At 38.5% G+C, this 25,599-nt stretch overlaps 6 protein-coding genes and 1 non-coding gene across 8 annotated transcripts; 3 read left to right on the top strand and 4 right to left on the bottom strand.

The window, feature by feature from the left end:
- Positions 1-1,142: 1,142 nt before the first annotated feature.
- LOC106317537 lies at positions 1,143-2,248 on the bottom strand. The gene is made up of 3 exons (XM_013755343.1): positions 2,119-2,248; positions 1,906-2,016; positions 1,143-1,652 (listed from the first exon to the last, which is right to left on the bottom strand). The coding sequence occupies exons 1-3, from the start codon at positions 2,206-2,208 to the stop codon at positions 1,221-1,223; spliced, it is 633 nt and encodes a 210-aa protein (XP_013610797.1). The 5' UTR covers positions 2,209-2,248; the 3' UTR covers positions 1,143-1,220.
- Positions 2,249-6,699: 4,451 nt separating this feature from the next.
- LOC106319517 (LRR receptor-like serine/threonine-protein kinase ERL2) lies at positions 6,700-12,413 on the top strand. 2 transcript variants are annotated; one of them, XM_013757867.1, is made up of 27 exons: positions 6,708-6,798; positions 7,026-7,111; positions 7,414-7,552; positions 7,650-7,721; positions 7,808-7,879; positions 7,956-8,027; positions 8,106-8,177; positions 8,275-8,346; positions 8,428-8,499; positions 8,581-8,652; positions 8,740-8,808; positions 8,896-8,967; positions 9,042-9,113; positions 9,193-9,264; positions 9,341-9,412; positions 9,488-9,559; positions 9,637-9,708; positions 9,781-9,852; positions 9,947-10,018; positions 10,115-10,186; positions 10,275-10,346; positions 10,429-10,500; positions 10,571-10,642; positions 10,715-10,788; positions 10,854-10,982; positions 11,045-11,769; positions 11,865-12,413. In XM_013757867.1, the coding sequence occupies exons 2-27, from the start codon at positions 7,042-7,044 to the stop codon at positions 12,183-12,185; spliced, it is 2,895 nt and encodes a 964-aa protein (XP_013613321.1). In that variant the 5' UTR covers positions 6,708-6,798; positions 7,026-7,041; the 3' UTR covers positions 12,186-12,413. The 2 variants fall into 2 exon arrangements, with proteins under 2 accessions (XP_013613320.1, XP_013613321.1); XM_013757866.1 differs by having other exon boundaries at positions 6,700-7,111.
- A 2,126-nt stretch (positions 12,414-14,539) lies between these two features.
- Positions 14,540-15,372, top strand: LOC106317542 (basic leucine zipper 19). The gene is made up of 4 exons (XM_013755346.1): positions 14,540-14,763; positions 14,857-14,947; positions 15,028-15,154; positions 15,229-15,372. The coding sequence occupies exons 1-4, from the start codon at positions 14,597-14,599 to the stop codon at positions 15,291-15,293; spliced, it is 450 nt and encodes a 149-aa protein (XP_013610800.1). The 5' UTR covers positions 14,540-14,596; the 3' UTR covers positions 15,294-15,372.
- A 2,020-nt stretch (positions 15,373-17,392) lies between these two features.
- On the bottom strand, positions 17,393-20,552 carry LOC106313380 (probable inactive receptor-like protein kinase At3g56050). The gene is made up of 8 exons (XM_013751178.1): positions 20,344-20,552; positions 19,646-19,859; positions 19,441-19,570; positions 19,281-19,352; positions 18,596-19,200; positions 18,313-18,506; positions 18,102-18,234; positions 17,393-18,032 (listed from the first exon to the last, which is right to left on the bottom strand). Exons 2-8 carry the CDS (start codon positions 19,740-19,742, stop codon positions 17,521-17,523), a joined length of 1,743 nt encoding a protein of 580 aa, XP_013606632.1. The 5' UTR covers positions 19,743-19,859; positions 20,344-20,552; the 3' UTR covers positions 17,393-17,520.
- Positions 20,109-22,447, bottom strand: LOC106313381 (tyrosine-protein kinase transmembrane receptor Ror2). Its single transcript, XM_013751179.1, has 3 exons — positions 22,029-22,447; positions 20,810-21,875; positions 20,109-20,624 (listed from the first exon to the last, which is right to left on the bottom strand). Exons 1-3 carry the CDS (start codon positions 22,406-22,408, stop codon positions 20,340-20,342), a joined length of 1,731 nt encoding a protein of 576 aa, XP_013606633.1. The 5' UTR covers positions 22,409-22,447; the 3' UTR covers positions 20,109-20,339.
- A 90-nt stretch (positions 22,448-22,537) lies between these two features.
- Positions 22,538-22,608, top strand: TRNAG-GCC. Its single transcript has one exon. It is a non-coding gene; the product is annotated as a tRNA-Gly (tRNA).
- A 54-nt stretch (positions 22,609-22,662) lies between these two features.
- LOC106317202 (laccase-13) lies at positions 22,663-24,720 on the bottom strand. The gene is made up of 4 exons (XM_013755050.1): positions 24,602-24,720; positions 24,363-24,514; positions 23,906-24,285; positions 22,663-23,817 (listed from the first exon to the last, which is right to left on the bottom strand). The coding sequence occupies exons 1-4, from the start codon at positions 24,683-24,685 to the stop codon at positions 22,733-22,735; spliced, it is 1,701 nt and encodes a 566-aa protein (XP_013610504.1). The 5' UTR covers positions 24,686-24,720; the 3' UTR covers positions 22,663-22,732.
- Positions 24,721-25,599: the final 879 nt, after the last annotated feature.

Here is a 25,599-nt window from a genome sequence, read left to right as displayed (position 1 = left end):
AAGATCTCCCTAGTGTTTTCAGTGAGTTTGCAGCTTGATCATTGTTACCCAACAAGATGAAGAATAACGACAAAATTGTTATAGTCACAAACCGAATCAAGTAAACCAGTGCCTACATATGCAATTATGCAAACCTACGCAATTAAGATTTACATGAACCAAGAGTACAAAGAGCTTATCCATATAAAATCTACGCATAACAAGTCTCACTCACTAACAAACATACGAGAGAAGAAGCAAATGCAAACAACAAAAGGTTCCAATACTGGGGATTTAAAGTGCATACGTAGTCTATAGGGAGCAAATAGCATCTTATCTATTCTTACTGTTTTTGAAAAATAGACGACTAATTTCAAGATTGTCTGTCAAAAAGTATGTTCATGCCAACAATTAGACGAGCTTTAGCTCTGTGGTATTTCCTCTCTTCACTCAGAACAGGGTTCATTTGCAGTACACTTTAATTTTTACAGCTATTACAATCTTATATTTATAATATCTTAATTTGTTCAATTTTACTTTTTAAAAAGATGAAAGCAGTTCGTATTTGGTCCCGATTTTAGTTCAAAGACACGTTTAAGCAGACAGTCCAAAACAAACAAAACAAAATTGTGTGAAGGGAAGAGTTGGACAAGTGAAAAGAGAGTAAAAGCAACATCAGTCGGCTACGCGGTGCCACTTCCACGAACTCTACCTACTTCCATGCATTCTACTTCTCACCAACACTTCAATATCTTATACGAAACATAAAGTCTTCTAATTTTTCGATGTAATAGAAGTCAAGTATACTATATATATATGCCTTGAGGTCTGTTGCCCACATTATGGAAATTTATTTTCTTGTCTCTCTTAATCAAATAAAACCTATTGGTTATTACCTTGTTTTTTATACACTTTATCAGCTCATGAATATATATACACATTCGATCTGTTTCATTTAATATATTATGGTAGTTATCTCTACAGTTTTTGACATGTAAATCCTTTTGGCCAATTCGATCTAGTATTAGAGAAACAACGACTTAAGATAAATTAACTGTGCATCAAAGTCAAGTATTAACAAAAGGTTTTATTTTAAAGAAAAACGAAACTAAGCACTTCACAATTTAGTTATGTTTTTACAACAACATTGAGGCTGAAACAAAACCACATAACAAACAAACACATTCGACGAAAAAAAAAGTCTCACGACGCTACATACGCAGAATGCTCATCAAGCAACCTTAACGCACCATTGCGGCGAACGCAACCGCAGTGGCAATGGCAAAAGCAAGAAAAGCGCTCTCGCCATCTCCACCACCCCGGGAAGCAGCAGACGGTCGTGGATGGGGAGGTGGCGGTAGCTTAGGTGTCTCAGGTGGGAACTCCGGTGGAAGCAACCCGGGAGACGATGGCGGGCCTGTGGTGTTGCAGTGGTTTTGGCCGTACCAAGTGTTTTTAGAGACGCTTTTGCTGAAATCGAATTTAACAGACTTGGAACCTTGTGCGTAGATCTCGATTGACTCCGGGACCCAACCGTCGGGTCCATCCCGGTTGATAGAAAGAGAGCATACAGGGCTAGTCAAACATTGACCTCGGACTTGGAATGTGTCAGTTGAACACTTCCCTAAACTCCCCGTTCCTTTTACCGATCCGCCTAGTCTCTCTGCATGCACCTATTAGCGCAAAACTACATATATTATGTATATAGCGATTACATGCAAATACATATTATATAGTTAATTAGAAGGATAAAATATATGGTCAATTGAACAAAAAAAATGGTAAAATGAACGATTCATCTACATTTTCTAATTAGTGGGATAAATAATTTCCCGTATCCTATTTGCCTTTAGCGATTAATTTCATGATAATTAACTTTTAGAGCCTTAAGTTGAAGTTTAAACAGGAGTTTGTCTCTAAACTAACCTGGTTGCCATCGGCATCACCAAAAGTGATGCTGATTTGATCTCTCGTTGACTCTGGAGAGAGGCAGCTCGTCATGACAACCACCGTATACGGACATGTTCCGGCCTCCATCTACAATAGATAGACAAAAAATATTCATGACAACCGCCGTAAACCGGTTCTTGATTTTTAGTACTAACCAGAGAAATTAAATAGATTACAAAAAGAGAGAACCTGAATAAGGCTGAGGTCGAAGGCATGCGTGGCGGAGATGATCAGAGCTAAGACGAGAAAGCAGGAAGAGAACAGGGAAGGGAGCTTCATTTCAAGCAAGAGATTGCGTCTGTAGTGATGAAAAGAAGAGAAGAGAGATGTAGAAAGAGGCTCTCAAGAAGGACTTGTATAAATTGCATGATGTTTGTTGTCATCGTCTGCTACTAATTTTCTCATGGACACTTGGCACAAGGAATCAACCTACTGAGTTCCAAACATACACTGATATGATAAACACGTCGCCGTTGATATTTTAACACAAATAGTAAAATACTAATACTATCCATCGTGGAAACATTTTTTGGTGCAAGGCAGTTTTTTTCTTCCAACAAAACCATGGGCCTTAAGCAATTGCTTTAGAGCTCTTGGGTTTACATTTAATTGTGTGGTGCCTATTGGGCCTATATTTGGGTCAGATGTAGGCTTTGTATAGTGTAACAAATCGGCAGCTCTTTCACATTTACCCCGCAGCAACTACGAGCATATTAGCAATTAAGAGATATGACGTTATGCGACACCCATTATTGCATCTGGTAAAGTTATGCTTCACAGCGTTTAACCCACATTCCACCACACGTTTTGGACCTGTCATATCTGTAAAATCCACCCTTGCCTTCTCTGATTGGCTCTTCACTCTAAGCTTGAGCCACACTGCTATATACATAATAAACTCAGATAATGCTAACTGTTTTTAAAAATCAAATGGTGAATTATGATTTGTTTACTTAGTGCGAACTTTTTTTGTTACAGAAAACAATTGTAACAAAAAATTCAGCTAAACAAATTATAATTCACCTGAACTTGCCAACTATTCAATGTTTTTTTTTTTTTGTGAAACGCCAACTATTCAATGTTAAAATCAATACCACAAGCCGGATCACTGTCACTAACACCACACCTCATTTATTGTTATGATAAAATGACAATACAAACATTTCAAGGCTGAAAATGATAATAACTGAGTTGGTCTAGTTTAGGCTAGTCTTGAATGCGTGGAAAGTGGTCTTGATACATATTAGAACCATGCACCGTTCAAGTCTAAAAGCATAGAGTTGCGAATATAGCTGAACCTCCACGCGACCTAGATCATGTGGATATACGAGCCCTGTCTACAATATTTTTCTTTTGCCGTTCAAATAGTCACCCGATCTACTGATTTTACTGCAGCAGTTGAAATCTGGTCGTGGGGCCTGGTGGCCATGAATACATAAAGGAAATTAAGTGCATGTATATATGCAATCTGCAATTAGGCTTATCCAGCTTGGTTTGAAATTATGCACAGCAATCATGTTTTGTTAATTCAATATATTTTCAACTATGTAACGACGTTACCATGTAAACTTTAATATTTTAACTAATCTTTCGCATGTGCATGCTTTTATATTGCGGTCCGCAACTGAACTCAACGGATGCAAATGGTTTTGAATCAATATGAACAAAAGATAATGCATTTTCTCACCATGGCTTCAACTTCAAGGCCCAATGGTGAGGAGGTTTCAATCGGTTTCTTATAACAAGACGAGTCATGCATGGTTAAACAAACCCATATATGGTGGGTAAGTAAACATGAGATTAGTTCTTAATAATGCAATGTAGTATGTTATGGTAAATATCTACGAATATTTACTCTTCTTTTTGGTTTACCCTTTAGAATAGACACTGATATCTAAAAGTTTGACCAGTAGTAGGTCGTACGAACTTAGAGGAATCAAGAACAGAACCATCGAGGAAGAAGGAAGATACGGTCGGTCCATATTAAGCTAAGAAGACCAAACATAACTCGATGCATCTTTTCTTCCTATTGCATACGTTACCATATAAATTTCATATTCAAAATTTTAAATTCATTTTTTTTCTTTTGGCTTTTTATGTCGAGGAGGAGAGATATGAGATATGGCACAAAAGGAAGCTGCCAAAACATTAGGGCAACCGAGAACCAACGATGACAAACATCGGTTTAATCAGACGGTTGGGGTTTAACCAATCTTTCTCTGATATCTTTTGGGCCCCTACGGCTCTGACTTGAACCTGATATGTCACTTCAGTAACTTTTTTTTAAAAAATGTGATGATGAATTTTTTTACATGTTAGCCTTGAGATAGACATACATTCATTTAACATGGATCAGTATAGTATTCCCGTAATTAGCTATCTCAATATTATTATTATTTTTTTATTATTTTTTTTTTTTTTGCTATCTCAATATTAGTATTATTAAAAAATTCAAATCCTTCGAGAAAGACGAAGATAGCTTCGACAGAGAAAGAGCAACAGCTTTATACGAGGCTATCCTATGATAGCTTTAGACACGATCTCTGCTCTTTTCTTTTAACATTAAGATTCTACAGTGTAATCACTACCCACTGTTCATTTTCTGATTATTTTATTTTTGTAATTTTATAATAGGGCAAATCTCCAAAATAGCACCTTTCTAAGTTTATATCACAAAATAGTACTCAAAAACTAAAATGATCAAAATAGCACATTTCTAAGTTTATCCTTTGAAATTTTTAATTTTTTTTTTTCAAAATTTGAAATCTTATCCCTAAAACCTCATTTCTCAACTCTAAACCCTAAACCCTAAACTCTAAACCCTAAACCCTAAACCCTAAACTCTAAACCCTAAACCCTAAACCCTAAACTCTAAACCCTAAACCCTAAATCCTAAACCCCACCCTTTAACTCTAAACCCTAAGTTTGTGACTATTGATAAAACATTAAGTGTTATTTTTGTGACTTTTGACCTTGAGTGCTAGTTTGGGAACAAAAACTTGATTTAGTGCTATTTTTGTATTTTTCTCTTTATAATATCCCATTATATTAATCTTAGGGCATTACAATATATTTTCAGGTATTTTATGTTCGAGTTCAAATATTTTGGGTTGGGTTAAGATATTTAAATTTTAAAGAAAAAATAAATAAATTATTCATTGTTTAAATTTTTTGTATTTAAAATATATTTTAACTTGACTGATTTTCTAATTTTTAAAAGATTAAACTATTAATAGGTTAGAAAGACACTAATTTAGTTGTTATTTTGAAATTTTAGATGCAACTTTTGTTAATGCAAGAAACAAGAGCTTGATATGTATTTTAATTGAGTAGCAAATGATTTTGTCCATAATTATATGTATATTATCTAATTTTGAGCAATAAGGATCATTAATATAAATATTATGAATAAAATGAGAGAAATAAAGTAAAAATATAGGGTTAAGTATACTTATGTTTGGTTATTTTTGGATATTCATTCGGGTTCGGATATTACCTGTTCGGATTCAGATATTACCCAAACTAATGAAATAAGTAATTTGTTTTGTTGTTCTTGAATTAGATAATTTTTAGACCGAGCTGGTGAATATATACTTGACAAACATTTATATTTCGAGTCTGCACTTACATTCTATAACAGTTTGATATATTAAATTTGAACACTAATCTGTTAATATAGTTTTTCGGTGATTTTTTTCAAAATTTTGATTCTTAGATATGTATCTGGAGTGAAACTAATATTTACAGATGTCTATTTTTTAAATTGACACTTATGTAATTCACCGAATTCGTATAAGAAGTTAAAAGAAGAAACTTAATTCATATCAATGAAACAAAGACAAAGACAAGAACGAAAGCATAATTTTATAGAGGTAGAAAATGAAATCACTTATTATGCAGATGCAATAGTAAACAAATCGTGAGCATAAAACCTAATCCATTTTCGTCTTTATACAATCAATGTTGTATATTTAGTTTTGGTGATTTGTGTCAGCCGCAAAACTTAATTTTCTTTTGTAATACGTTAACTATTCAATAACGATGATATATTTAAGAAACCAACATTTGTATTCGTCATTATATAATCGATAAAAATTATAATGTTGCAAAATATTAAAACAGTTTAATAAATAAACATTATTATAAGAACTCACGCTCCATGCATTATTATCTAATTACTTTTATTTATTGCAATCTACAGTTCCACCAAACTTATTCGACCTAGTAGTGCAAACAATGTAGGTCGACATCAAAATTAATCAAAGTAATTACAAATACAAAGACGTGACCAAAGGAGGAAACAAACTCAACTAAACCGGTCCAACCGGTTTTTTTTTTGGCTTTTTTCAAACCAATCATCATCAGAAAGCATTAACTCATCGTCACAAGAAAGAGCACGGTTTTATCCTCTACCTCGCGGTCCATGGTATGATATTTCTCCACCGTTGGATCAGTTTACATAAACGCACGCACGCGCGCGCGCGTAAACGGGGTTTCTCTCCCTGCAAAGGAGTTTCTTTTCAACGGACTCTTAAAAAGACGTTTCTTTACATTGGAAAACGGCGTTTTTCTTCTGTAAACAGCCGTCGCCGTCAAATCATACGGAACCAACGCCGTTAGTTACTTAACAGTTAATAGTATCCTCTCTTACACTCTCTTATGTAGTAAAAGCCAAAGTAAATCATTTCGATCAGTGTGTCATTAAAGACAATCGGAGATGTTTTAGCAGAGTTTTAAGTACATATCGGTGTATGTAATAGTATTATTGATACTGACATTGTTTGTCCTTGTCTGAGACATACTAAAAGTTTCTCTCTCTCATTGGGGCGTCGGAGCTCTCAACCCTCCCTCTAGTTATGAAGAAGAACTGTACTCTCTCTCTCTCTCTCTCTTCTTTAAACATCTCTGCTCTGCATTTCCTTACAGTTCACGCTAATCGCCTGTGTCGGTCCCCCTCTCTCTCTCTCTCCCCAAACAATGGCACAACGATTCTTCTTCTTTACCCTTTTTGCTTGTTAGCTAGAAAACCTCAAAGGATCTCGCTTTCTTCCTCCTCCACTGTGTTCTTACTTTCTGGGTTTCTTCTCTGTGTGAAGAAGAAGAAGAAGTGCGATGGAGAAAGTGAAAAGCTTGGCTCTTTTCTTCATGCTATGCGGTGTTGTTTCTCCGATGAACGATGAAGGTTCTTTACTATTTTGTAACAACACCTCTCGCTGGTCTATTAGAGTGATTTTAAACCATAAAGTTTCGATTTTGGGATGATGTTAGTTGAAAATGTATCGTTTTTTTTTTGTCACTGACGAAGAAACCATAAGAGAGAAAGAGAGAGAGAGCTTTGTGAAGCTGAGCCCTAAAGATTGCTTTAATAGAATAGTTTATTATACTAACGATTTGATGACTAGAATAATTTTCTAATGATTAAAAACAAATCCTTTTTTGATTTGTTTAATAAATAATGTAAAAAGTTTGGATTTTTTGGCACAGGGAGAGCGTTGATGGAGATGAAAGCTTCCTTCAGCAACGTGGCGAATATGCTTCTGAACTGGGACGATGTTCACAACAGCGACTTTTGTTCTTGGCGTGGTGTTTTGTGTGATAACGTTTCCCTCTCCGTTGTCTCTCTGTAAGGATCTTTTCCACTTTATTCCTCTTTATTTGTTTGTCTCATTTGATTCAGTTTTATTTAGTAATCTGATTTTGTCTTTTGTTATGGTTGAAAGTAATCTGTCAAATCTGAATCTTGGAGGGGAGATTTCACCAGCACTTGGAGATCTGAGGAGTTTGCAATCAATGTAAGTCTTCTCTCCTCTCTTCTAGTAATAATCTACATTTCTCTTGAGTTCGTTCCTTATGAACATGTTTCCATTCTATACAATAGAGACTTGCAAGGGAATAATCTGGGGGGTCAGATCCCAGATGAGCTTGGAAACTGTGCTTCTCTTGCTTATCTGTAAGTTTCTTTGTATTCTCAAGTTATTAAATTAATGTGTTGTCAATTATTTTATAAGCTAACCTTTTGGCTTCAGTGATTTCTCCACTAATTGCTTGTTTGGAGACATACCATTCTCAATCTCCAAACTCAAACAGCTGGAGTTTCTGTAAGTGTTCTCTACGTTCGAATCCTTTTGTTCCCTCTGCCTGTTTTGTAAACTGTTTCACTCCTCTGGCTAATGCAGGAACCTGAAGAATAATCAGCTCACTGGCCCAATACCAGCAACCTTAACCCAGATTCCAAACCTTAAGACTCTGTGAGTGTCTCTCTGTTGCCATCTATTTATGGGTCAAGATATTAAAAACAAAGTGGTCATTTCACTGATTGTAGTTTCGTTGCGTATGTTTCTGCAGTGACCTTGCAAAAAACCAGCTAACTGGTGAGATACCGAGGCTGCTTTACTGGACTGAGGTCTTACAGTATCTGTAAGTTCACCTACTCATCTTTAAGTTCTTTAAGCAAGTGAAGATTCATCTTCTGATGGTGTTTTATATTTTGTTTTGTAGCGGTTTACGTGGGAATATGTTGACTGGGACATTGTCTCCTGATATGTGCCAGCTCACCGGTCTGTGGTACTTGTAAGTGAAACCGGCTCACCTCTCTTTCATGTTTCAGTTTAACCTCTTGATGAGTAATAACTTAATCCTTATTGTTATTAGTGATGTGAGAGGCAACAACCTAACTGGAACCATCCCAGACAACATTGGGAATTGCACAAGCTATGAGATCCTGTATGTTTATTTCCACCTTAAAGAAATATTCTTTATTTTCAGCACAGAACTCGTGTGGACTCATTATTACGTCTTTTGCATTTTCAGGGATGTATCTTATAATCAGATCACTGGCGTTATACCCTACAATATCGGTTTCCTCCAAGTCGCTACTCTGTAAGTATTGCTAAAGACTCTCTAAACCTCTTGTTTAGTAGTCAAAACAGTTCATATGGTGAAGTGGTGATGTGTTCTCTCGTTCAGGTCACTTCAAGGAAACAGATTGACCGGTAGAATTCCCGAAGTCATTGGTCTGATGCAGGCCCTTGCTGTTTTGTTAGTTCTCTGAATATTTAAACATTTCATTTTTAGTTTCTGTTTCAAGATCTTCTAACTTATCCATTGCCCAGGGATCTGAGTGACAATGAACTAGTTGGGCCTATCCCACCAATACTTGGCAATCTCTCATTTACCGGAAAATTGTGAGTCCCTTACTGTGTCATTGGTATGGTCTCGCTGATCTTTTGTTTAGAAGACTAAAAGTTAATTATTTGAAAATAGGTATCTCCATGGCAACAAGCTCACAGGACCAATCCCACCTGAGCTTGGCAATATGTCACGCCTCAGCTATTTGTAAGATTTGATTTTTTGCAACTTTAATATAAGTCCTTAATCTCATCTCTTAAGAGGGTTTGAAACTATCTCGCAGGCAACTAAATGATAATGAACTAGTGGGAACCATCCCACCTGAGCTTGGGAAGCTTGAGCAATTGTTCGAACTGTAAGTTCCACTTATCATAATCATTTCATCATATTTGTCGAGCTGACTGGTGGTTTTTATCTTCCCGCTCTGTAGGAATCTCGCAAACAACCATCTCGTAGGGCCGATTCCAGCTAACATTAGCTCCTGTGCGGCGTTAAATCAATTGTAAGACCTGAGATTTTTATTGTTGGCTTACTTACTCGCTTTTATAATCAAGCTTATAGTGCCTTTCTTGTTTTCAGCAATGTTCATGGGAACTTCCTGAATGGCTCTATACCTATTGGGTTCCGGAATCTTGGAAGCTTGACTTATCTGTAAGCTTCAAAGATTGCATAAACAATATGATTCTCTGGATTAATCTTGAGTAAAATGCTGTAAATTTGCAGAAATCTCTCCTCAAATAGCTTCAAGGGTAAAATACCTTCCGAGCTTGGCCATATTATCAATCTTGATACCTTGTAAGTTTTTGTTTTGGGAGCACTACGTCCTCTTTCTCCTCTCTACTTCTTTATATGTGGACCAGCTTAAACTCATCAAAGCTTTTTGTCACAGAGATTTATCTGGCAACAGTTTCTCAGGACCAATACCATTAACACTCGGTGATCTTGAGCATCTTCTCATCTTGTATGTTATCATCAACACCTGAAAAGCTTCCTTGTTCTTTCACACGTTTTGTTTTTCTTTGTTTGTTGACTTGAGATGTGCTTTTCTAATTTTCAGAAACCTGAGCAGAAACTATCTCAATGGACCATTGCCTGCAGAGTTTGGGAACCTCCGAAGCATTCAACTCATGTAAACTTTTCTTTTTATGCTCAAAAGTATGTTCGTTTATGATAAACATCCTCTTTAGTATTTACTAACTTTTCTCTTTGCTTCTCAGCGATGTATCATTCAACTCTCTCACCGGTGTTATTCCAACTGAGCTTGGCCTTTTGCAGAACATTAACTCCCTGTAAGTAAACCATCACTTCTCCTCACACATACCACCGTGTAAAACAGATAACTCACTTTCTTTTCTATTCTTCTTTGTACAGAATACTCAACAACAACAAGATTCATGGGAAGATTCCAGATCAGCTTACAAATTGCTTCAGTCTTGTCAATCTGTGAGTCTTCTTTTTTTGTTAGTAATGTCTTTAATCTATAACTTTTTAATCCTCTCTATCAACTTCATAGGAACATCTCTTTCAACAATCTATCTGGAATAATCCCACCTATGAAGAACTTCTCTCATTTTGCCCCAGCCAGGTATAAGCTTTGTTACATTTTGAATCCTCTTAACCTTGTCATGTGATCTCAAATCTATTATTTCGTTTATAGCTTCGTTGGTAATCCATTTCTCTGCGGGGACTGGGTTGGATCAATATGTGGCCCTTCTTTACCCAAGTCACAAGGTACCTGAGCTTACACCTATCTTATTACATCGTCTTTTAACTGACACTTTTCTTTCTCTTGATAGTAATCACCAGAACTTCAGTGATATGCACGGTTCTCGGTTTCATCGCTCTCATATGCATGATACTCATTGCTGTTTACAAGTCAAAGCAGCAGAAACACGTCTTGGAAAGTTCTCCAAAACGGTCTGAAGGTATTATTAGTCTCTTGGTTCATTGGAGTTCACAGCAGTATGCTTATGTGGAAACCTTTCAGGGTCAACAACAAAGCTGGTGATTCTCCACATGGACATGGCCATCCACACCTTCGACGACATCATGAGACTCACCGAGAATCTTAGCGAGAAGTACGCCATCGGATACGGCGCTTCCAGCACGGTTTACAAATGCACCTCCTCCAAAACTTCCCGACCTATTGCCATTAAGCGAATCTACAACCACCACCCCAACAACTTGCGCGAGTTCGAGACCGAGCTCGAGACCATCGGGAGCATAAGGCACAGAAACATCGTGAGCCTCCACGGCTACGCCCTTTCCCCTCCCCTCGGCAACCTCCTCTTCTACGACTACATGGAGAACGGCTCTCTCTGGGACCTTCTCCACGGCCCTGCTGGGAAGAAAGCGAAGCTCGACTGGGAGACGAGGCTGAAGATAGCCGTTGGAGCTGCGCAGGGGCTAGCGTACCTCCACCATGACTGCACTCCTAGGATCATCCACAGGGACGTCAAGTCGTCGAACATACTCCTCGACGGTAACTTCGAGGGGCGTTTGTCGGATTTTGGGATTGCCAAGAGCATAGCGGCAGCCAAAGCTTATGCTTCTTCGACCTATGTTCTTGGAACCATAGGGTATATCGATCCGGAGTATGCTCGTACTTCACGGCTGAACGAGAAGTCTGATGTTTACAGCTTTGGTGTCGTGCTTCTTGAGCTTTTGACTGGGAAGAAGGCTGTGGATGATGAAGCCAACTTGCATCAATTGGTATGAGTTTTTTTATTGGATAGAGTGTTGCACAAGCTTCTTCTTGGAGACGACGTAAATGACATTTGTTTTTTTTTTTTTTTTTGATGTTGCAGATACTGTCGAAGGCTGATGATAACACGGTGATGGATGCGGTTGATGCGGAGGTTTCAGTGACTTGCGTTGACTCAGGGCACATCAAGAAGACGTTTCAACTGGCTCTCTTGTGCACTAAGCGAAACCCTATGGAGAGACCTACAATGCAGGAGGTCGCTAGGGTTCTGCTCTCTCTTCTCCCTTCTCCACCTCCGAAGAAGCCGCCTTCTCCTGCGAAGCTTCAGGGTGTGGAAGAACGGCGTGAGAGCCAGTCCTCGGATACAACGTCCCCACAGTGGTTTGTTCAGTTCCGTGAAGCTATCTCCAAAAGCAGCTTATAAGTTCTCTTTTTGGGTTTCTTGTGGCGCAAGGGATGGAGTGGCTGGTTTTTATGTGGTTTTGCCTTTTACGGCTAGTATGTCGGTTTGGAAAAAGAACATTAAAGACAAGAACATGGTATGGTATAGGTGAAAAAAAGAGTAGCTCAAGTTAAATGTGGGTTTCTATGGGACATCTTCACGAGTTCGTTAAAAGTCTTTTAGTCTCCTCTTTAATGCATTCATCATATCCATTAATGCGTATATCTTCCATCACATTGCATAAATTTTCTTAATTATTCTTTGACGACCGCTCCCAAGCAATGCAAAATTTATGAAACTTCTGGCATCCAAGAAAAGGGCATAGGTTTCACCCGTCTTCTGCTACCCATTTGAAAATGTTCTTATTTCATTAATTAAACTCCTTTTTTTTTTGCTTATCTTTTTCAGTTGCATTTATGAAATATCCTAAAACGTATAAAACTGCATAATTTATTACTTGTTTTTCTAGTTACATTAATGAAATATACTTAAATGAATTTAAACTTTCTATTTTATTGTTTGTCATTTTCAGTTAACTTAATTAAATATCCTTAAATAAATTTGGACATAATGTCATTTAATCAATTAAAAAAACTCATGAGTTATCCTTACGTGCATAATTTTAATAATGGAAATTTTTAAAAACGTGCATCATTAAAATGTTGCCTAAAACATGCAGCATTAATATATAACATGCATCAATAAAACTAGAATTTGACTCACACAATTGTACGAATATTATTTTCATTTGATTAAATTTAAAACTATATATTATTAAAAGAGAAGTACCCATTTAAAAATGTTCTTACTTCATTAATTAAACTCCCTTTTTTTTGTTTGTCTTTTTCAGTTGCATTTATAAAATATCATAAAACGAATAAAACTGCCTAATTTATTACTTGTCTTTTTAATTACATTAATGAAATATGCTTAAATGAATTTAAACTTCCTATTTTATTGTTTGTCTTTTTCAGTTACCTTAATGAAATATTCTTAAATAAATTTGGACATAATGTCATTTAATCAACCAAAAAAACTCATGAGTTATCCTTACGTNNATATTTTTTAAATATTTTGTTATAATTGTTAAAAAAATATTGAGTTGCATTTCAAATAAAAAAGTAAAGATATTAAAAATATTATAATTAAAATATGTAAAATTTAATATAGTTTTAAGGAAATGATCAAAATAAAAAAATTTACACATAAAATAATCATGATTTTTGTTAACTGGGCGGATCATTATTTATATGATATCGCACACGAAAGAAAAATTTTTGTTTTTAAAATTATCTAATTAACTCTATATTCATTTTTTTTTATTTTTTATATGATATCACACATTCGTAAAAAAAATAGATAGTTTAAGATGCAACAAAAAAATATTTACTTAATGAATATAATATAAACGAATATTACAAATACATCATTTAATAAAATAAATAATTAAAAATTGAAAATTCATATCCGTGCTGGCGCGCAGGTCAGGGTCTAGTTAACATGTTATAATATATGAAACTATTTTATTACCATAACTAAAACATACTAGCTATACCTAATACCTTTACTATGTGTTCAATGGTGGTAACTAATAATCAGTCAATATACTACTCAGTACTCACACTCTGACCTTTGTACATATTGAAATATACTCCCACCTTCCAAAAAGTAATATTTTCTATTTTTTTTTTTTGTCATCTGTTAAAATATAGGGAAACATATATTAGGCTGTCACCAAAGTTTTTGTTTTTGCTTTTTTTTTGCTTAAACTGTCACCAAAGTTTCAATACAGAGATACAAGGCTATCATCCAATACAACCAATAGCCAAACTAAACATCCCCTTGTGCTATCCTTGAGTTAACATCTAAGACAAACTGGTGCTAAACAAAGCCAGTCACTGTACCATTCCTACCAAATATAGATTTTGTATATTTTTTGTTCCATAATTATATATATATATATAAAGGTATTTTGTATATTTTTAAAAACATTAATTGAGAATATTTAATTAATTAAATGTTATTGATTGGTTATCACTGAAAAGTATAATAAAAGTAAAAAAAAAGTTTATAGAACGGAGGGGGTAGTAATTGCGTGTATTGACGGTATTGAAAGTTAATAAAGTGACTAATTAAGTTGATAAGGTTCTACCAACTGTCGATAATGCATTGGTCAAGTCTATTCTCCTGATTATTGTTTTAAGTAATATCAAGTCTACCAATTACTTAAGAGTTAAGAAGGCTAAATAAGGTACTTGACACTACTTGACATGTAGTTTGCTCACTATAAATATAGAACTAACTCGGAAGTAGCTAGTACAACTCACATTATTGATTATAAAGAAGGTTTGAACACTTTCTTGTCTTCATTTAGTTTAATTACAACAGCAAACATGTCCGAGCCAAGCTTTCCTGTGCCGACGTCGTTTCAAGTGTCCAATGATGGTAGCCAAGTGGAAGAGAAGAAAACAGGTTACCTCAACTATGAAGTAGAGCCTGGCTTCACCATTCGTCTGCGTCAGAATATCGACCCTGCTATGGACCCGAAGAAGCTCAAACGGTTCGGTTACATAATTTGGTCACGTTTAATTATCTTGCAGTTTTATTACGTATATCAACCCTAATTACCTTAATTTTGGACTTTGTGTTATAGCATAGTTTCGAACCGTGTTGCAGCTCAGAAGTCAAGGTGGAAGAAGCTTCAGTATGTTGATGATCTAGTGAAGAAATCGAGGGACCTCAATGTATCTAAATATATATACTAATTTCATGAATCTTAATATTATGTAGCTATGGTTTCATAATATCGAATGTTAATATATAGTGGCAGGTGAGTATGCTGCGTTCCCAAGTAGAGATGGCGAGTGAGCAGAAGCAATGTCTCGAACGTGAGAAAATGGAGCTTAAGGAGTGCATGGCTGGTTGGATTCAACGCTTTATCTCCGATCAAGGTATATAGAATATAGTTAATAAGAAATATCTCTTGAATTGATATAATAGTAATAGTTATAATGTTAATTAACAGGAGAGATTGAGGCCAACACAGCGGAGATAGAGAGGCTGAAGAAGAAAATGGCTCATATGATTTGATCACCCCATGCACTTTCTTATCTCTAGAACCACCCAAATTTCATGTGTTTCATTTTACAGAATGTTCCTTTTGTCAAGTCAGTAAGCAATATACATTAGTTTGAATGGTTATCATTTCTGTTTCGATGTATCTTCTTCCGTTATAAGAATTGTTAAACAAAATCAACTTGACCACATTAATGTTTACAATAGTTCGCTCGGTTGAATTACGTGAAGAAAATAACTCATATCAAAACGTAAACTGATTAACGAAAATGTATAATATTAATGATTTCCATGCGTATATTTGTACGCACACTCTTTACAGCATTCTGTTTCGCTACGTCAAAAGTGGATTTGTCGGTTAATAGTAGAAACTGCCAATTCTGAATGAGTATTAGAAACGCATGTATAGAGAGTTACAAAACAAACAAACGGCTATATAATGATTCCCATGCATACACACACCAACAACGTCTCCAAACAAGACATACAAATATCACAATAAAAATAATTGGAAGCTTCGTTAATACTTATTCAACTTAAGAGCATGTTTATTGGGGTAACCCCTAAATAGGTTCTTAGTCAATATTTAAATATTAAAATCAAGTTAAGAGTTTATGTTAAGAAACACCTAATTTTAGTCCTTCAATGGTAGCTTCTTAAGTTAAAGGGTTCTTAAAAAAATTGTGATGGAAAAAATGTTTAAGATTGTGATTGATAAACAAAAGGAAAAACATGAAAGAGAACAAGAGTTTTGTGATAAATGGGATCCTCTTCCTCCCAGAGAACAACCTGAGTATCACATTTCTAAATATCACATTTCTAAATGCTCCCCAATGACATAGGCTCGTACACAATTGGCGGAGAAACAAATACACCACCATTACTGACCTGAAACTGTTTGTTGATGCTGTTCCAACACTTTTATCACACCGATATTTATCGCATGAGCATCTCTTGAAACCTCTTGGTCATCACATGCATCGAATCAGAGAGAATGTATCTTATTACAATCTCAACAGATTCATCCCCACCAGCGTTCATGCCACTTACCCCGGAGGATGCTACCACCAAAAAAGTCCATGGCTTTTTCTTCTCGGCATGGAGCTTAGAACCATTTTCGAGAGAGCCCGTTCTTGGACTTGCTGATCTAACATCAACACTTTTCTGGAAACTCAACTGTTTCTCAAGCCTATCTACTGCCTTAGAGCTACTACCAGCTTGGGTTGTGGTTAAACGAACGCGAACCTGAAAAAGACATAGACATGGTGAAGCACTCGGAATCAGTACGAAACGTGTCTGTCATAGAACGAACTGGCAAACCCATAGGCTGATTCGTATCCTGTCCACCAATCGGTAACAGCACATCTGATCACCAACAGTAGTCTCAGATACAGTCTCTGGTTGCGACTCAGGCTCACGAACTGGCAAACCCATAGGCTTAATTAAGGTTTCTATTACTTTAATCCTAAATAACCTAAGCAACCTTCTTAAGAGCCATGGATAAACATGCTCTAAATGTGTGACCGGAAAATATCATTAGAGAAAGAGAATGATAGATTTTCCCAAGACTTAAAATGAGATTGTTAAATGGGCCTGACATTGGGAAGTCCCAACCCAGTGTAAGTTAATGAGTACATAACCGTGTTGGTCGAATAATTGGTTCGACCATGAACCAGTCACGTAATCGGATTAGATCTTAGAGTTATTAAATAGATAAAAACCATTGAAACTATCAAAAATCTATAAACCATCCGTATTATAATTTTTTTATGTTTTAAATTCATTTATATTTTAATTATATATCATATTTACTAACATTACTTTTAAATTTATGCGCTAAAATACATTAAACCAAATTACTGAACCAGGTTTGATCCGGTACAACCATATTGAACCGTGACCCAAAATTATCCGGTTCACCTTCCGGTCCGATTTTAAAAACACTGGTATAAATGCTTCTCTGTATGAAGAGAATAAGATTTTATGCAGACATCAGTTTCTAAACCAACTGTTGAACTTCATGTCATTTAGATCCTTTGGAAGCTCTATTCTTCTCTTAAGGTATCATCTAAACTGACCCAAAATAGAAATATATCATTTTTGGTATACGACATATTGATACTTGATACCCAAACATGAAAGATGAAAAAAAAATGTTGATACAGGGTAAAGAGAAGAAGCATTCATTGCTTCACTGTGCATATTGCAGTTAATGTGTACATACATACATACATACTAAAAGCTACACTTCACTGGATATAATCTCCAGCTCCGCCCACCACGCCGGAGATAGCCTTGGCAACGCTGCTTCCTCCGTGATTCCAGTGATCTCTCTCAGCTTAGCCACCACTTCCTTCATTTCCAGCCTCTGATTCAAACACTCGATAACCATCTCCCACAGTTTCTGCAGGACATTCTCGTCGAAGCTTTTCAGTGTCGGATCCACAAGCTCTCTCGCCGGTCTGGTTTCCTTGATGGGAGAATCCGGGTCAGGGATCTTTCCGGTGATGATCTCGTGCAGAATGACGCCAAAGCTGAGGACATAGTTGGTCTTGGGGTCAATTGGTGTGGAGCTGAGGAAAGTAAAGTCAGCGACTTTGGCTGCGTAGTCTGTTGTCAAGTAGACTGAAGAGGAGTTGAGGTTTGCTTGGGAGATGGGTTTAGGGTTTAGATTGTGCATGTGTTGTGCACAGTAAGCTATTCCCATTGCTATTCTCAGTCTCATTGACCAGTCCAAGTGCTCTGCGTCTTGCTCTGTGAATAAGAACACAGTTAGTTAAAAAAGAGATGGGGCTGAGACTCTCTGTCTGTAGCATTACTGACCGTGCAAATGCTCGAAGAGGGATCCGTACGGAGCGTACTCGAAAACCAGCATCCTGTTGAAAGGCTCGTCTTCACGGCAATATCCAATTACATTCAGAAAGTTCTTGTGGTCCACTAGTGATAACCTCTGTATCTGCATTGCAGGATTTGTATGTGGTTATTAGAAGAGGAGACACTAGAGTGTAGTATAAGAAAGAGGTTCTGTTGCTACCTTCTGTTGAAACTGCGTTTCGAGATCTGCTGACCAGTCCTGGAGGGATCCAGATGCGATAGATAAAACGGCAATTTCAGAGCCGGTGGAGAGAGTTCCTTTGTAAATGGTGGCGTTTGAGGATGTGGAGCTTATGATGTTGCTGAAATCTTCGCAGGCAGTTTCTAGTTCTGATAGCTTCAGCTTAGGAACACCTGCATGAGTCATACATAAGTACTGTAAACTCACTAGGGTATTACAATAAGAGTAAAACACAACAGTGTGACCGAAGAGAGTATAATACCTGTAATACCAACATCTTGAAGGTTGCCAATGCTCCTAGTTGCTGATGTCTTTATCATTATTACCTTTTGCTTCCGGAGAAGAAAGGAGGCCACAAATGCGCCAGTGACGCCTAATACACCTGCTAGCACTCCGACTATTATAAAAAGCTTGTGAGATTTCTTTTTCCTGATAGCAGGAAGATGAGCTGGCGGCAGAGCTAGAGGGGAAACCGGTGGAGGCTGAGCTGGTGGAGGGGGAAATGGTGGAGGCTGAGCTTGAGGAGGGGGAACTGGTGGAGGCTGAGCTTGAGGAGGGAGAATTGCTGGAGAACCAGTAGGAGGGCTTTCACCTCTACTCAACGGAGGAGGAGGAGGGAAACGTAAATCGAAGGAGGATTCAGGAGAAGATAATGGAGGAGGAGGAGAAGCTAACGGAGGAGGAGGAGAAGCATTTCCCAATCCTGGATCCTGACCAGGAGGGGCTAGCTGAAGCAGCTTACGACCATTGGACGTGAAGGGAAATGGTTGGCCAAAGTTGTTGTCACACAAATCCAAAACCTCAAGCTCCTGCAAGTCAGCTACCTCTTTAGGTACTTCTCCGGAAAATGAGTTGTTTCTCAGAATACTGCACAATAAGAAAGGGAATTGTCTATACTTGTGTCTACTACGTATAGTTTGAAGGGTGCTGGTAATACGTTTACTTACAGAGATTTCAAGTGAGTTAGGTTTCCGAGTTCAGGTGCAAGTGTTCCTTGAAGGGAGAGATCTTCTAGATTTCTACGTATACATAATAAGAAATCAATTTATAGAAAAAAAAAACTGAGAAAGATGAATTACATTAGGACTCTGTTCATGTCTGACTTACAAGACGACGACTCTTCCATCATGTGAACAGACAACACCAGACCAAGAACAATGAGGAAGCTCTCCCCAATTCATCAGAGCTCCAAATGGGTCTCTCTCTATTCTCCCTTTGAATTTCATCAGAGCCAACGCTGCAAAACACCATTCCAATATCCCCATCCATCAACTGTTGAATAGACTCAGAGAAAGATGAAAACAAAAGGTACCTTCGGTGCTGAAACAGAGCCCAAACGTGAGATTGTGAGGAAGAAAGAAGAGGAGGAAGATGATGGAGAGCAAACTCCACCGTTGATCGGAACGCATACTCTGTCGTTGTTGGAGTTGTTCAAGTCTTCTTCCAGAGGCGAAGACAAATCAATGGCTGCTCCTTTTTATATCCCCCACCTTCTTCACTTTCTTTTGTCTTTTGACTTGTTATTTCTGAGTAACAATTACAAGTTGCTCACAATACACTTCAGCAAGATGTTAAAAAGTTTTGTGACGTTTCTCCTTTTTCTTATATATACAAATGTTAACCATAGAAACTTACAAAATGAAAAATGTAATTTTTAATTTTAAATATTGATACCATTTGCAATGCACGATACTGTCTTTCCCTCTAGAAATTGACTCAGTAAACTTTGACTTGGTTTTTTATCTCCATAGTCCCATAAAAAATTGAGATCAACATAAACAATCGTTACTTTTATTATATTCAAATCCATTGAGCCCATTTAGAATGTAAAACAAAAGTGGGCTTGCAAAGAGGTTTACAATGAATCTGTTAATGAAGTATGGGCTTGCAAAGAGGTTTACAATGAATCTGTTAATGAAGTATGTGCTGCTACATGTTACTTTAAAAAAAAAAACCACAGTTCAATTCGTGGAGACCGTGGAGATGGAAGAGAGAGTTTGGTCTAGTTACCGTGAGATGGCACGGAGCAAGACGCAGTGGATATGAGAAAAGCTAGGGCGTGTGGAGGGACAAGTGTTCCAGCATTTGGTCATAAGATATCTGAGGACTTGAGGGCATTCCTTTGGGATCTCCGGTCTTAACCCGCAAGCTGCAATCCCAACCGCTGCCTGTACTGGCGAGCAAGATCCATAGGCCTCCTCTCCTGTCACCATCTCCCAAAGCAATATCCCAAAGCTATACGCATTGCTCATCCAACTCTCACTCGTCTTCTCCGGGTCTCCCGCAATGATCTGATAGAGAAAAAACATAAGGAATGCTCAATTAATGTAATATGAAGTATGGGCCTAGAAGTCTAGTTTATTCATCTAATCACCAGGAAATGTTTTTTTATCATTGTTTTGCATATCAAATGTGACGAGGTAATAGCAAGGCATAATCCTGAAACCAAATCACTAAGCGTCAGAGAGATACATACCTCGGGTGCAAGCCATCGATAACCATCTGTTTCATACTCCATGGCCTCGCTGGCACTCTTGCACGCGGTGACTATTCCCATATCACCCAAACAGGCGTTTCCCTGCTTATCTAATAGTATCCTCTGTGTGTTAAGGTCTCTAAACGCAACACCATGATCGTTCATGAACTTCATCCCTTCTGCTATGTCAACAGCAATTCGAAATATCTCCTTGGTCTGAAGCTTTTTCTTCTTCAACATCAGTTCACGGAGTGATCCACCTTGCATCAGCTTTGTTACCACGCATAGCCCACGATTTTCATCAATACAGACACCATAAAACTGCAGAATGCTCTTGTGTCCACAAGTCATCAGCTCCGAGAAGTCTTTTCGGATCTCAAATTCATATGAATTCCCCTTCTCGCATCCTTTTAGTTTCTCAATAGCCACCCTCTTCCCTCTGTAAACTCCTTTGAATGAGTTTGGTCCTAACTTATCACCAAACTCAAGACTATCCGAACTCAGTAGCCATTTCTCAACATCACCTCCATCTGATTGGATCGTCTGCCATTCATCTACTAAAACAGAAAACTTAGAGTTTAGTGGCGGCATTTCAATCTGGATCCTAGTATTCGGACCGTCTTGTCCATAGCATTGATCAACAGACTCTTCATCAACATCCCCGAACTCTCCTCCACCATCTTTCTGTTCTTGACAGCCGCAGAGTCCAAAAGGGAGCTTCACAGAGGTTGACTTAGGCTTCCTCACCGCAGATCTAAGTGCATTCTCCACCTTGTTCTTAAACAACTTCTCTCCTCCAGACTCAACCAAAAGAATAACAACTCCTAAAGTCAAACCCTTCTTCTCAAAGATCTGAACATTCTTACAACAAATCAAAGCACTATCAAGAGAAGCTGAAACAGTTGACCAAGAAAGCGAACAAGTGGAAGCGAATGTGAGCTTGAACACTGAATCCTCACCGCACACTTCTTGAATCACAAACACAGGACTCTCATCTCCACAAGCTTGCTCTATCAGTTTTATATGCCCAAAGACCTCTTTCATATCAAACCCAGCCTGACTGTAACTGTTAAAAAACAAAATCACAATCATATTATCAAAATATAACAGCATGCATAGATCTAATCTACGCTTTTAAGAAACCGATAATAATAATTAAAAACATTGATTAAATTAGAATGAGTAATAATGACGCAAAATATCTTTAACCGTTCGTTACCTGAGAGGCAAGGAATCGTAATGCTTCCTGAGGTTAGAGACGAGCTTCTCCGGCAACTGGCTACCTGGATACATTTTCGCAAGGCTTCTCACGACGGTGGCCCACAATAGCTTCCTCCCTCCTCCTCCGGTGGATGCGTTCTGGTTTTCCCGCGCCGAATCGAGGCTGAGAGAGCTCTTCAGCGACGCGATCGCGTCGCTGACGTTGCGGCCGAGACGCTGAAACCGCTTCTGCATAGCGGAGGAGGTCTGATCGAAACGCGGGGCGGCGGCGAGGGATTCGGACCTGTCGTCGGAGCACATGAGGACTTCGTCGACTAGATCGTCGTCGGCGCGTTCGTCGGCGCCGCGGTTGGACCAGCATTCGAGCACGGAGGTCATGGCTGGCGGCGAAGGTAACGAAGTCTTGCTTTGAATGTTGAACATGGCGAGTGAAGTGTGAGAGTTACTAATGTACTTTAATTCAATTTGGTAAGTCGAATTAGTAAATATAGTTTGTAAAGCACACAAGCACCAGTGGTCTAGTGGTAGAATAGTACCCTGCCACGGTACAGACCCGGGTTCGATTACCGGCTGGTGCATTATTTTTGCATGGGTCTTGTGTAAGTATTTTTTTTTGTTATATAAATCCCAATCATACTTAACAAATCATGCTGGAAAAGGAAGAAGATATACAAGTCTATGAGTGTTTATATCGAGTCTTTTTTAACACCGAGGTAAGTCCAATGGTGGAGACTGTACAGACTGCAAGTGCCCTTCACCGTTCTCAACCAAAAAGACCATAGCCAGACCCCAGAATATATGAGAGTCTAAATGGCAGTGCATCAGCCACACTCCAGGGTTATCCGCCACGAATCTGATAGCTATCCATCCACCAGGAGGTGTTCCAATTGTGTTTCTCCGAGGCGGATCAATGAGGTTGAAGCTGGATGTGTCTTTGTTCGCGTTGAAGTTACCAATACCTGTCCCAACTACATAGAACTCGTACCCGTGGAGATGCATTGGGTGATTCTCAGTGGTGACGATGCTCGTGTCTTGCAGTATGACTTGTACTTTGGACTTGTACTTTAGCTTGTAGGCCTTTGTTCCGCGTGTAGGCTGCCATAGCCCCCTGCTCACGTTTCCTGTGTAGTCAAATGTAGTTGGAGGAACAGGAGGGAAGTCTGTGGTGAAAACGCCAGCGGGAGTGCCTTGGTAATAGGCTTGCATTATGGAGTTTCTTTTAGGGAAGACGAATGAGACGTTGTTGATGCTGGCGGTGAAGCGTGTTCCGTTTGGGCCTTGACATCTTTGCGTGTTGGGGGTTGGGCAGTTGAATAGTCCCAACCCCACCGTGAAGAACAAGTCCTCTTGGATCTCGAGGGGTACTTCAACTTTTGAAGGACTCTTCATCTGAGCTGTGAAGGCTGCTGCTGTTGCTGTGTCGTTGAATCCTGGCAGCTGCGCGGGGATTGCACCTGCCTGTGATTTGCTAGTAACACAGGGGGCGTCTTTGTACTGTAGGATTGCTGTGGTGGTGGTGTTGTCGAAGGGAGCGTTGGCGCTGTTGTAAGCGTGTGCCGCCATGTAGTAGTGTGCTGGCGGTTGGTCTGCGGTTAGAAGCACATCGGTTGTCTGACCTGGACCTAACATTATGACATTGGTCGTGAAAGGTTTGGTGTAGGAGGCATCCGCAGCAACCACTGTGAGTTTGTGATTCGCCACACCGAAGAAGAGCTCTTGGTTTAAGGCAGAGTTGATGACCCTGAGGAGGACGGTCTCTCCTGAGCCCACCAGAAACCTCAAAGTTTCTACATTAAGACAAAAAAACAAAATATCATACTTAACAATGGTATCTGACACTGTTTTGAGGCATGAGAAGCATAAACTAAAATGCACCTCGGCTAGAGCATCTGTAGAAATCACCAGGCTGACCGTTGATGGTGAAGGCGTCTGAGACGTTTGGTGCAGCTCCCGTGAACTGAGCCAAGTTCAGGACATCCATGGGGTTTCTGTCCCACCATTCCCCTAAGAGTAGAGTGAACTCTCTCTTGGGGAGAACTGGAAAAGGGTAATGAGGAGAAGAGAGCGGAGGGCGGATGATGAGAGCTCCGTACACGGTGGCTCTCAGCCATCTGCTGTGGGCGTGCCACCACAAGGTACCTTCTTGTTCTTCGATGTTGAATCTGTAGGTGTAACTCCCTCCTGGTTTGATTGGGCATTGTGTTATGTATTCTGGTCCATCCGCCCATGGGTTCCGCATCTGCCTTATCCCATGCCTGTGGCAGACATTACTTAATTATTATAGCTAGTATTTTGATTGATACAAGGGAGAGTGAGTGAGTTAGTGAGTTACCAGTGGAGGCTGATGTTGTACCGCGCTTTGTTAATGGCTGTTATGACAAGAGAATCACCGTTTCTAACCTCCAAGGTTGGACCTGGAAACTGTCCGTTCACCGTGATGGAGTTATGAACTCTGCACAGCCTCTTCACCGGCGTCTCTTGGATCTAAAAGGAAACACACAAATGAAAACAAAGTAACTTGAACATCTCAATGCGTGTAACAACCAAAAAGGAGGGAAGTAGTAAACACACAATGAACTCATGGAAGTGAACTTCTGCATTAACAAGTGAAGCTACAAAAACCAACAACACACAGAAGACCCATATTTGCTCCATTTCGATTCTTACTTGTGAGAAGAAAGAGTAAGCAGAGTTACCTTTTTATATGGAGTTGAGTTGAAGGCAGAGGGATAGTCTAACCTGTATAGAATGATTTTGGTGTAACCACTAAACAACAAACAGTTAACTTTGATTCTTGTTCCACAAGATGTAGGTCAACCCCAACCCGCCCACTTTCTTTGTCATCTTTTTTCTCATCCTCGTACACCAAACCTCTTTAAGCTATTGGATTCTCATAATCTTTCTTTACTATTATCGGATCAAATAGCATGTACTAAATTCTAAACTATGCCTAAAGCGGTTGGAAAATTTATCAACTCAAAAACCAAATCTTTGCCGCCTTCATCATCAGTTAAAAAACAAGAAAAAAGAAGAAGAAGAGACCTTTCTTAGATCAAACATGAGACATTTGCTTCTCCTGTTCTGGAGAAACTCCCCCATAAAATTTCATGATCATAGAGCTTTAATACGCTACCTTCTACCTTCAGAAAATCGTCAAGAACCAGTCAGTTTCTCTCAATTGATGAAAGAAGTGTTTCCACATCTTCTTCTTGAGGATTATTCATGTGATTCAATAGCTATTAAGACACTTCTTGCAAAGTGCTGCACAGGGACTGTAGTTAAAAAAAAAAAACCTTCAATAATACAAGTGATTGTTTCGCCCTTTGTCTAAAAAAATCTGAGCTTTAAGCTTCTCGCCAAAAATAGAGTTGTGAAGAACCTTTCACACTTCTGACAGTTGACTTGGGAAAAGAAAAAGTCAAGTCACGTGATACTTAGTCAGCCCGTTTGGATGTGGAGATATACCTATCACGGTTTAAGAAAAAGACTAATTGGGCCAATTAAGGCCGGGTCGGGTCAAAACCCAGGCAAAGTCTTTAGCGTGACTCGTTGTCATCTCATCTTCTTCC

Source organism: Brassica oleracea, chromosome C9 (genome assembly GCF_000695525.1).
Source record: "Brassica oleracea var. oleracea cultivar TO1000 chromosome C9, BOL, whole genome shotgun sequence".
Lineage (NCBI taxonomy): Eukaryota > Viridiplantae > Streptophyta > Magnoliopsida > Brassicales > Brassicaceae > Brassica > Brassica oleracea.
Note: the sequence above shows the minus strand (reverse complement) of the source record. Positions and strands in the feature narration are given on the sequence as shown.